This window comes from Poecilia mexicana, unplaced genomic scaffold (genome assembly GCF_051168715.1).
Source record: "Poecilia mexicana isolate PSO_F unplaced genomic scaffold, ASM5116871v1 scaffold_6, whole genome shotgun sequence".
NCBI lineage: Eukaryota > Metazoa > Chordata > Actinopteri > Cyprinodontiformes > Poeciliidae > Poecilia > Poecilia mexicana.
In genome coordinates, this window is record NW_028263375.1 from 17413520 (window position 1) to 17425337 (window position 11818).

An 11818-nucleotide genomic window follows, 5' to 3' on the forward strand; every position below is an offset into this window, starting at 1 on the left:
TCAACTGCACAGCAATTGTTTCGCAGAAAGTTTATTTTCATGATCTTCAACCTCTCCAGTAAAAACGATACAATACAAAACACGCCAGGAATGTAGTGATTCGGCAAAAATTGAAACCGAAAGTGACAATTTCAACTGGTGGGAAAAATAGTACATTTCTATGCAGGATGTAGGAAAACAAAGCATGATTTGCATTGATAAAACAAATACAGAGTAGATCAATAACCAAGAACCACATAGGTCAAGAACAATAGGCCCCCTTTGAGAACCAGCCTCGGTATCCACAGTAACTTTTTCACGTGCTTCAGCATCAGGCTATTGAAAGAAATGTAGGTGAATGCAAACGATTGGAGTCGCACCGAAATGCTTTGGACAATTACGTGAGAACGGAGTGTTTTTCAGCTGGCTAGCTGTTATGTTAGTCATCTATGCATTGCCAGTGCAGTATTTAATCAGATCACAATAATTACCTGACAAGATTTAGCTTAAACGGATTACCTGTGATGCATGCTCAAACTGCATATAGACAAAGGAAATATGAGCTAAAATAAAACAGTTTTATTCTGCGTGCTAATCCGTAAACAGTGAGTCCTCAACGCTTGCGTATTTTTGGTATAATGCACATCCTGAACATGAAAGGATCAAGAAACTTTGAGTGTATTAAAGTGTCTATTAAAGGTTATTTGTGTCCACATGTGTTTTATATGCTGAAATTGTAGAACCCACTTTAATAAACGTCCTATTGCTTTTTACCACTTTTGTTTTTTTGCTCAGATGAGATGCCCTTTTAATAACTCACTGCAGGCAAAAATTTAAGATTTCTTCACTTTTCACTTCCAAAAGGCACATTCACACTCTGTAGGAGTGTTTTTCAGGGCTCAGTTCCTTTGCCCTTTTCCTTTTCTATCCTGTCTTCCCTGCTCCGAATGATGCCGTACTCCACTGCTTTATTCAGACAGTTCTGAGCGACCTTGGAAACAGGATCTACTGCGCCTTCTCCTCCCTTTGCAAGGACAGTGAGTATCTCCAAAGCTTCACTCTCCATAAGAGCCTCAGCCAGACCTTTCTCCGCCTGCATCATGTTCTGAACTATGACCACGCCGCGGTGACGCAGGTCAGATATTTCACTGAGCAGCAGAGCCTGGAAAATCTCCAGCCAATGGGTTGTCTAGGAAGGATGAAGCACAGGAGTCAAGCAGAGAATAAGTGCGGCATTTAAGAATACATCAGTAAAGGTTTTCTTACAGTTCCAGGGATTCGAGGGCAGAGCTCTGGCTGTTCGGCAGTCAGCATGGCCAGAGTGCCTGCAGCAGCTTTTCGGAGCCTTTCATCCTCTTCTCCGCAGTAAAGCACGAGGAGCTTCAGGCGATCGTTCCCTGTGGCTACGAAGAGCTTCTGCACCTGAGGACAAACGGCACGACTTTATTTTTCAGCCGTTCTTAAGATTTAGTTTTATGGTGCCTTGTGAAAGTATAGCCCAAAAACAGATTTACTTTTTTTATGTATTTACATAAACTGTAAAATAATTAAAAAAAAAATTTCTTTGGATGTAATTTTAAATACTTTAACACAAAGAAGTGCATAATTGTGGAGTGGAAGGAAAATACACCATGTTTCAAATCTGAAAAGTGTGGCTTGCTTTTGTATTCAGTCCCAATTTTTTCTTTGAGCCCTAAATAATACCCAGAGCAATCACATTTACTCCTGTCACAAAAGGAGTAAATAGGATCCCCCTGTGTGTAATTTAATCTGAATATCAATCTAGCAGTTGAGGAATTTTATTGAACATGAAGGACCAAGGATCACGGCAGACAGGTCAAGGAGAAAGTTATGAAGAAGCTTAAGCCATAAGACAATACATCAGGCTCTCCAGCACTCCAAAAATGTGGGCAAAACTTTAATGCTCACATTCAAACCTTTTTATATTGTGCTGGTTATTCCCATCTTTTCTAGTTCTTCAGAACTGGACACTTATTTACTTTTCCCCCTTTTTATACACTGGTGTTGTGCCCGCTACTTTTCAGCTCAAGCTATGCAGGGAACACAGCCAAAACTTCACAGTAACGCACTACTTTGTGATTTTCCTTCCTAAAATATCCCAGTGAAATATGTTGACATTGGTGGTTGTCAAGTGTCAACATGTGAAAACGTTTAAGGGATATGAACACTTTTGGGGGTTACTTTTTATGATGGCGTTATAAATATATGTGTTACCTCTGTACTCAAAACTAAATTGCACATGCACTCAGTGGCAGCAGCTCGGACCAGCTCATTCTCTTCAAACATGTAGCCTTCAATCTTTGGCAAGGCCTTTTCCTTGATGATCTTTTGCCTGTGGAAAGAATATAAAAATGAAAGATTCTAAAAAAAAATATCTATCAAGGCAAGCATGGCAAAGTACAATGTAACTTAAAGGAGAGCAAAAAAGTTTAAGAATCATCCTGTCACTTAATGAACAGAACAATAAACAATTGTGTCTGGTTTGCACAATCCAACTTTTCACGGGAGTTTGCTATTTAAAAAGGCATTATAGATTCTACTTAAAAAATTGGCATCGACTACAATGGAATTATGTACAGAAATAGATAAAGTGATCCTAACTTTAAAAAAAAAAAAAAAAGAGAGAGACCAAAAAATTTGAACTGGAACCACATGAACTCATATTGATTTCAGTAATCCCAACAGCCTTTGCATATTTATTTCTAGGGAAACACTTCCCCCTAGTGGCCAACCTGAGTCTTTCACTGATTCCGGCCAGGTTGGTGAGAGCCATCAGAGATTCAAAGTTTTGCAGCAAAGTGCACTCCAGGTGTAAAAGGTTCACGAGCGGTCGCACCACCTCATAGATCTGCCAAAACATGAGGAAAATTCAAGGCACACTCAGTGTTTGCACTGTTATAATAAAATCTACTTTTGCATTTTTGTTTTTACCCGCTCTCCTGGAAAGGCAATCTCTGGGTTAGATGTGATGGCTATTTTTGCCAGGGCTTGTGCAGCTTTCACCTTTCCTATGTCTGTGTTGTCAGTTGCAAGGGGGATCAAAGCCTTTTGAAAGGGAACATCAATAATTAATCCTTCTAGCACAGAGTTTGGATTAGAGTGCAGGTTAAAGGGGCATACATACTCGCAAAAGTATTTCAACAGGATTTTTTGTGAAAGATCAACTGAAAGTAGAAAAAGGACTTAACATAGAAGGAAATGACAAGTGAAAAGTGTGGTCTATGTACGTTTAATTATAGATTATAAAGAAAATAAAATGCATGGAAAACCTCAGGTTTTGCTTTGTTTGCATTTTGAAAATATTTCTTTTTTCACAATTCAGCACTACTTTGTGTTAATCTCTCATGTAAAATCCCAATTAAAACATATTGATGTTCCTTGTGATGAAACGTGACGCTTACAAATTGATACACTGACACAATTTATACAAATATGCATTGTATTATTGTGTTTTACCTTTCCTCCACCTTGTGCCACCAGTGGACCTCTGTCCTCCTGGCGATCAACTAAAGCCAGGAAAACCCTGCAAGGACAAAGGGTGTCAAGAAACCTACAGAAAAACTGTCTAAAGAAGAACGTTTGCTTCTTTTGTTAGTACCTGGCAATAAACTCCCTGCAAGCTTCTGTGAGGGCAGGACTCTCCTGTTTGACCATACACACCAACGCTGACACAACACCAGCTTCCAGAAGTTTACCTAGCCTTTTCTCCACAAAGGATGGTGCATCCTAACAGCAAAACACATTCACATTCAAAATGATCGCACTTAAGTGACGATACATTAGGAAATAAATACAAAGCAGTTTGGCATTGCAACTAATCAGTCCCTAAAACGAAGCAAGTGTGACACACCTTTGGATGCTCCTCAGGCACATGCTGCTTTGCATACTTGGCCAGCTCCACCAGCTGAGGGTCTGGTTTCTCCACATCGTAGCTGTTGGTGCAATTTACCAATGTGGAGCCCACAGCAAAGAGAACCGTCTTATCTTCCGACTGCATGAAGCCAAACAGAAGCACACAACAAGAATGTGATTTAGTGGTGTAAGTAGATCCCTCCATGACTCCTTAGATATTTAAAAAGGTTTGTGTTTCACTTGTATGCAGAACATGAAAAGATCAGTACAACCTTTGCCAGATCAAACATGGCCAACAGAGCGTTTTTGTCTTCCACCAGGTCTTCCTTCACATCGGCGTCAAAAGTGAGGTAGGCGAGACCTTCCACAGACCAACGGCGAGACGTCGGGGGAAGAGACTCATTACACAACCACCTAAGAAGAACAGAGATGGGACAGTTGCAACCCAAAATTCACTGTTATATGTTGCTAGGCTAGGATAAAAGCATAATCAGGAGCACAAACTTCCTGCACTGCTTGGCGAGCTTGAGCGTGGATCCCTCTGCAAATTGCTTCATGCTGAAATCTGTGCCTCCCGCTGATCCGAGCTTACACAAGCCCTGTATAGCAACCCGCACAATACAGTCAGTTTTTCTTTTACTAGACTGTTTTTATTCCCTCTATCAGTTTGCGACACTTACCACAAGAGCTCTCACACGTATCCTGTCATTCTCGCTCTTCTTGTAGAGGTCCTTCAAGAGCGCCACGCCGTTGGCTGTGATGAACGAGGCTCTCTTGGCCTTGCCTGCAGCGTGGATGAGAGCCTCCACGGCAACCTGTTGGTGAGTCACATCTTCTGAAGCACAGAGAGAGATAACGGCGTCCATCATCCCAGACATTTCCAGAGTGATGTTGCCCACATCGCTCGGTCCTTGGAGGAGCACAGAAACTGTCTGAATGGCACGCAGTTTGCCATCTAGGCCAGACCGTCTGAAGTGTTCCCTATCAAGCAAAAAAAGAAAAAAATTTTCTTTTTCTAGGGAATGTAATGATTTAATTTCAGGAGAGGCTTTAGAAAGATTTGACTCACTGCACGTATTCTTCGCAAAGTTTATTGAAGTTTTCTCTCTCTTTGTCGCTCTTGAGGTCATCATAGAGTTTGCTAAGCAACACAGAGCAGCTCATGTGAGTGTTTTCTGTGAGAGGCGGCCCCTCCGAGAGCTCAGCAACAGTCCCAGCCACCTGCAGGATTTTCTTCAGCCCTACAAAGGAACAGAGTGTTCTTTGTCTCAGACAAAACTTCTGGTAAATATTCTTCAGTGCTGTAAATAAAATATTTGCCCCCTTTAAATTTTTACACACTTTTATGTCTGTGGTCAAACCAAATATTATTAGAGAAAGATAAACTGAGTGACTTGAAAAAAGTTATGGATCCATGAAAGCACTGATATGGGTTCTTGTTTACATGCAGGTGTGTTTCCTACCCTGGTCTATCACCCATAACGAGAGGGAGTTGTCAGGGTTCTTCAGGGACTTGCGGGGTACTTGCTTGACCAGGAGGTTGATGGCGCTGTCTCTGCCTGGCCCGGACACATTTTGGGCTGGAATCATTTCCAAAAGGTGGCGTAGCATCGAACGCAGCTCCTTCGACGGTTCTGTGCCAAATTCACAAAGAAAATTACCCCAGTGGTATAACGTCACAAGAGTGTTGCCAAGTTCAGGTACTCACCAGGAAGTATGGCTTCATCTTTGCCTCTAATCTCTCTTTTCATGCCCTCTGTCAGAGCCTCAAACATCACCTGCAGCAGGTGGCATGCAGCCAGAGACACAGTGGAGGCTGCTGACCCCATTACTGCACACAGCTGTTCCATTCCCAACTCATTCACGATCGCCATGGTCTGAGAATAAAACAGCGAATGTCAGCATGTTGCCACGTATTTTATCGCCTGAAGAACAAATGCCAGAGATTGTCTCCTTTCATCTCAGTCCAGTGGAGAAACTTTAGCTGAAGTTTTTTTTTTTTGTAATTTTAGACATCAACTAAATGTGGATGTCTAATTCAGGCTCAATACTAATAGTAAATACTAAATTAAATCAATACTAGATTATGACCAATTATTGAAGGAAACAAGATTGATGCAAACATTTTATTTATGTGAAATACAATAAAACCTCTAAACCTATTAAATGGCAGTGGACATTTTATTGCCAACAACTGAATAAATGTTTGAGGCAACTGGCAATCAGTATTTTACTTCACCGTAAAGGAATTTATTGTTTTTCCTCCAAAGTTTGTGGGATCATCAAGATTTTTGTTTAGACAATTTGAGAAAGGCCTTTGTGATCTATTTGTCCAGCTGTTTTTTTGTTGTTTTTTTTTTACCTTTACATGGATTTTACTTTAAGTTACCAGCAAAGTGTACATTTGCTGGTAGCTAATGAACAAAAACATTTGAACAGATAAATGAGGAGTTAATCTTTTGGCATACTCTCATTCACGTTCAACGAATGGAAAGAATTAGCAGGAAGAGTTAACATTTTTGTCTTTTGAATTAAATAATGCTTACTCTTGATTGGTGTCCTGTGCACAATCCTACTAAGGTCCTGAGACCAGAAAGGACAACATCTTCCTGCTTTGATGACAAAAGTTTCTGGATCAGCTTCACTCCATCATTGCGGAAGATCTGCTCGGCTCCTCCCTCGTCTCGGGACAATACCACTAAATTCTGAGCTGCCTGAAAGAAAGAAAAGAAAAAAAGAAAAAAAAACTTTTTGGTGAATCACATTTTTACAGATAAATAATGAAATTTCAGAATATATTGACAAGCGGTTTACTCTGACTATGCGAGCCATCTGTACCTTCTGTCGATCAGAGTCTTTAGCGGAGGAATCTAAGAGGACGGAGAACATCTGCTGCACACGAGCGTCTGTGGAGTTTAGCTGTGCTGACTACAGATTGAAGGGAGAAGATTTGAATTAGCTTCAGTTTCACCAGGGACCCTGACTCACGACTTACTCAGCCTCACGTCACCTTCTGCTGGATCTGTGCTCCCAGCTGTCTGAGCAGGTCCTGGAAAGCTCGGTTTTTGGGCTCCAGCTGCGCACACCTCTGGGTATCCAGGAAAGCTTGGTCGAGCCGACCGAGCTTCTGGTATGCCTGAGCTCGCCGAAACCTGGCTTTCACGTCGCCGGGGTCCGTGTCAAGAGCTGAAAAGGGAAGACAGTAGTAAAGTCGACAATTGATATTCACATGAAATTCTGAACTAAAATAAGAATTCAAAGTACACAGTCTAACGTCCTATTAAAACCCATAACCCTGCACTTGATGCCTTGGATTCAGTGGGTGAGGAAGATAATATAGATAATATCAAAAGCTTGTCCAGTGGACTCTGTTGTCTTCTATCCAGATGTCCCACATAGTAAGTCAAATATTTTATAAAGTAATTGCAGCTTGTCGACTTTGAAATGTATCTGCTGTTATTTTTAGTTGCTTCCATGTACAGCTTAACTGAGCTTTTGTAAGTTAGTATAAAATAATAAATGTAATCTCTATGTCTGGCAATAATTAGATTAACTGATACGTTTGTTTTTAAAGGCTGTATGATATTAAGAAAACATACAATCAAGAGATTATTGTTGACATCAGTTGCTAGAGTAATTAACTCGCTTTGTCACCCCCCGCCCCCCTTTACCTGCTATATCACTCTACATGAACATCTCTGTAGCTGAGATCTAAAACAGGTTCGGCTATTAACAGCAGTGAGAAACAGTTCAACAGAACCAATAAATTATCGGCATGCAGAGCAGGAAGAGCAGAGCAGAGCACAACACTTGAAATATGATTGCCTTCCAAATACAGTGGATCCTTAGAATACAGATTGAATTCATTTGAGCAGGCAGTTGCCCAGTTAACGTGGCTGTCGAAACAGGTTTCCACAGCTAAAATAATTGGTTCTACATAGTGTCATCTTCAAAACTCACATAACAACCAGCATCTGTCATACTGAGCATAATATATGCATCATTCCTTTAGAATCGTTTTTTTGCTAGAGGCATTGCATTGTGAAACATTAATAAAACTATAAATAATAAAGACAGTGCAGTTTCTAAGGGAGGACTTTATGTTTGAAAAGTTTAACAGGGAGGCTTTGAGAAGGAAAATCTTACTTCCTTGTACCTCCAATGAGGGCATCATTGCCACTGTTGGCTTTTTTGCTTCTAGAAGGCAAAGTGAAAACAGTAAGACAAAGTCAGGCATAGGGACGGGCAGCTTGTGTACTTAACATAGCCATCCTACACATTCCTCTGAGGAGTGTTCAAATGTGTGTTCAGGACAATCCTGAGCCATTTCACTCAAAAGACAAAAAAAATTAAATTAAACCTGCAGTGATGATCAGATTTTATTATTCAGCTCTAGTGAAGTGAAGCTGAAACAATACAAACAAAAAACATTCAATAGGGACCTAAAAAGATGATTCCAGGTTTGAAAATGCATAGGTTTTTAAGGTATTAAACTACTCTGACTTACTCTGACCTACACTGACTTAGTTGCTTATTTTAGACAAAAACCTCTATGTTTTGCTCCCATTTTCTCATATTTATTGGAGGTTATAAGTTGTTTACACCAAGAACAAGAAGGTCTATGTTCAAATTCTGACTTGGGGTCTCTCTGTCCTTTCCGCATGTGCATAGTTTATTTCACAGTACTTCAGTCTTCTCAAGCAGTCCAAAAGTATGCATTGTCAGGTCAACTGGTGGAGTGTGCAAGTGTGTACTTGGTCTCCATGTGTTGCGCTGTGAAGTACTTGCAACCTGGCCAAGATGTACCCCACCTCTCTCCTAACTAACCCATTGCAATGATAATTAAAGAACTAATGGGTGGTCTTTCACAATTCAGTGTACTTGGGTACCTTCATATGTTTAGTTTTTTTCTTGTTTTTTATTCACTTTCATAGTTATCTATTGTTTTGTACATTGAAAACGTATCCATTGTTGTAGTACCTTCTTAATAAGTACTGAGCAGTGCAACCTGGCTTGTGGTCACCTTCAAGTCTGGACATTAATTATTTCTAGCAGGCTGAATGAATGCTTTGTAAACAAGCTGAAAACCTACAATTTTTTTGCAATAGATACCAATGCGACACTATAGTGTTTTAAAGCAGCATGTGATAGAATAGAATAGAATAGAATAGAATAGAATAGAATAGAATAGAATAGAATAGAATAGTCGGACCTTTGGAGGCATCAGCCTCTGCTTTGCTGTACTCCTCCAGTTTAAGGTAGCAGGCAGATCTGTTGCGGTATAGTACAGCGCTGTCTGCCTGGCTGTCAGTCAGCTTCAGCGCTTTGGTGTAGCAGCAGAGAGCTCCCTGCATGTCTCCCGCCTTGAAAAGGGTGTTCCCCTCCTCCTTAAGGGCTGCGGGGTCCTGGATTCAACAGCAAAGGTGAGCAACGGACTCCCAGAAAGCTTTCCAAAATATGCTGAATGAAATAAAAATCAGCCGAACGGCTCACTGCAGCTTCCTTACCTTCTGCCTTTCACTTTCACTCATCTTTGACTAATTATACACAGCACGATGTGACTTTATATGTTGAATTTGTATTCAAATATCGCTCATATTATCACGCACGGTGCAAACTCCTAACATCTCCCAGTGCTTCCTGGAGTACGTAGCACGTTCGTGACGTTTACGCACAAACCACGCCCCTCCCCTCCTACGCCGCTTTACCATAAAAGGAAGAAGGCAGCCAAATCATTCCTGTCTCCTGCTCTACTTTATTTGGTTATGGTAACTTTGTGGTTTTCTTTGGTGCACACATACAAAGATAGCTATATCAAGCCACATTTGTGTTTTAACCTAACTGAAACAACAATGCATAGCAAGGTATAAGTACAGTTTCTAGCATCTTAGGTGTCATAACAAAGAAATACTTGGTTAGTTAAAAGCTTTACAGTATAATAACAGCCCTGTCAATCAAATAGTATTTCTAAAGACACAAGCATTTCTTTGTGACAAGGGAAGAGCATATAATTATCAAATCAGAATAAGATAAATTATGTTTGTTTCAGAAAAAAAAATAATACAAAAAAAACAATCTAACGTATTTTATCGATTCATTACGCACTTCTGATTTGACAGTTGTCCAGCAGACAGTACATTGGCACTCTTCACAAGGAAGGTAAGCCACAATAGGCCATTGCTGGAAAAGCTGGCTGTTCCCAAAGTGCAACTGGAAAGTTGACTGGAAGGAAAAACTACAGCAGAAAAGAATTGCACAAGTAACAGGGAAAACCACAGGCTTGAGATGAGTTGAAGGAAGGCCCATTCAGGGATTGAAGCATTTTTGTACTTGGCTTGTTTCTGGAGTTAGTACTTCAAGAGTCACGACACACAGATGTGCCCAGGTTTTCAGATAAAGGAAACTTTGCATTTGTTTTGGACCTCAAGGGTCTAGGATCTTGGAGGACAGCAAAGAGGCACTGGAATCCTAGACGCTTGATCCTGTGTTGAGTTTTTTCAGTCAGTTATGATTTAGGGAGCCATGTTATTGACTGTGTTGCTTGACAAGTGGCTTGAAGTGATCTTAGGGCATTATATACCTTCTGGGCTCATCTATTTGGAGCCCAGAAGCTATATAATGCCCCATTATATACCTCCATCTGTGCATTGGCTGATGGATAGACAGATTTGGTGACAAGCTATGGAGATGCTAATTTTATTATCCAGCAGGCCTTGGCAACTGCCCATAAAGCCACAATTACCATACTTACAGCATTGACCAGGGTATCATATCACGTGTTGGGTGTGGTCAAGAGGAAAATAAGAGACAACAGACCTAACAATACAGATACGCTGAAGGCCACTGTTACAGGAACCTGGGTTTTCTTACAAATTCAGCAATTATACAGGCTGATCGCTACATTGATGTAGAACTTAATGCAAAGGAATTACTAACTACTGAATGTATACTATATGAACATACTTTTTAATAGGTTGACATTTCTGCAAAAAATATTTTTATTGGTCTTATGTAATGTTCTAATCATATCTCTGGTTTTCATTAGTTGTAAGCCATCGTCATCAAAAATGGATTTGTCACACTCATGATAGTAACTGTATATTACCCCCTATGATGGTAAAAAAGCTTCCCATGATAACAGTGTGGTTATTGCTAAAAAAATAAAAAATAAATAAATAAATAATAGTCTCTCTGCTCCTGTAGGGACATAAATGCATCACAGAATGTATTAAACATATCAACAGATCTTATTTACCTTTATAACACTATTGGGTGATGTAAAAGTGCTTTATATCATATATAATAGTTTGAGCTCTGCAAGGCTACTGGGAAGGCTCCTGTTTGGTATTTCTCATAGTCCCCCAGGACCTCTCAGTCAGACACTATGCTGTTTGTCCTCTGTTGTCTTGGAGACCAGGTGGTTCCCTGCAGGCGTTACGCTCAGTTACACCTGTTTAGATACTAACATTACCGTGGCACCTTTGTTGACTGGGCAGCCTAGACAGTCAGTTCATGTTTCCTAGGCTGAACTGTAAGAGGTTGATCATAGCAGATCTGCAGGAGCTCTCTGCTCCTTAGCGACGGCACCAGGGATTCAAGAATTTTCATATATTTTTTTTAAACTCAAACTAAAGCAGCTGGGTAAACATTTGTTTCTTATCATCAAAGTGTTTTGCAAGAGATTATGCTGTCATCACTGGTGCGTTCTCTGGGGCCAAACATAATAACACTGTGATACAGCTTCAACACTACACTTTGAATGTTTTTGCACATCATATTAAAAATAATCAGTCCCTTGTGACTGGACTAAAAGCAAAAAAAAAAAAAAAAAAAAAAAAAAATTTGCTCATGCTTCCGATTCAATCTTCCGATTAATTATTGAAGTGTAAGGTCATCTCCTGTTTCTAGAAATTAACCAACAGTCATTAAAACACAACAATCACCTGCTAATGATTATATTACCCCT

General features: G+C 40.2%; 1 protein-coding gene across 1 annotated transcript; it reads right to left on the bottom strand.

Annotated features, from left to right (window-relative positions):
• Positions 1 to 15: 15 nt before the first annotated feature.
• On the bottom strand, positions 16 to 9522 carry unc45a (unc-45 myosin chaperone A). The gene is made up of 19 exons (XM_015003203.2): positions 9360 to 9522; positions 9065 to 9257; positions 6863 to 7038; positions 6691 to 6780; positions 6399 to 6566; positions 5561 to 5729; positions 5316 to 5486; positions 4922 to 5093; positions 4533 to 4833; positions 4357 to 4451; positions 4125 to 4266; positions 3851 to 3991; positions 3599 to 3726; positions 3457 to 3523; positions 2932 to 3045; positions 2733 to 2848; positions 2215 to 2332; positions 1246 to 1401; positions 16 to 1168 (listed from the first exon to the last, which is right to left on the bottom strand). The coding sequence occupies exons 1-19, from the start codon at positions 9381 to 9383 to the stop codon at positions 872 to 874; spliced, it is 2838 nt and encodes a 945-aa protein (XP_014858689.2). The 5' UTR covers positions 9384 to 9522; the 3' UTR covers positions 16 to 871.
• Positions 9523 to 11818: the final 2296 nt, after the last annotated feature.

Excerpts from the sequence above, each read along its gene's own strand:
- unc45a (XM_015003203.2), bottom strand. The coding sequence starts at position 9,383 with ATGAGTGAAAGTGAAAGGCAGAAG. Across the intron at positions 6,781-6,862 it reads GAGCACAGATCCAGCAGAAG|TCAGCACAGCTAAACTCCAC; the intron begins GTGACGTGAGGC and ends TTCAATCTGTAG. Across the intron at positions 2,333-2,732 it reads GGAATCAGTGAAAGACTCAG|GCAAAAGATCATCAAGGAAA; the intron begins GTTGGCCACTAG and ends TTCTTTCCACAG.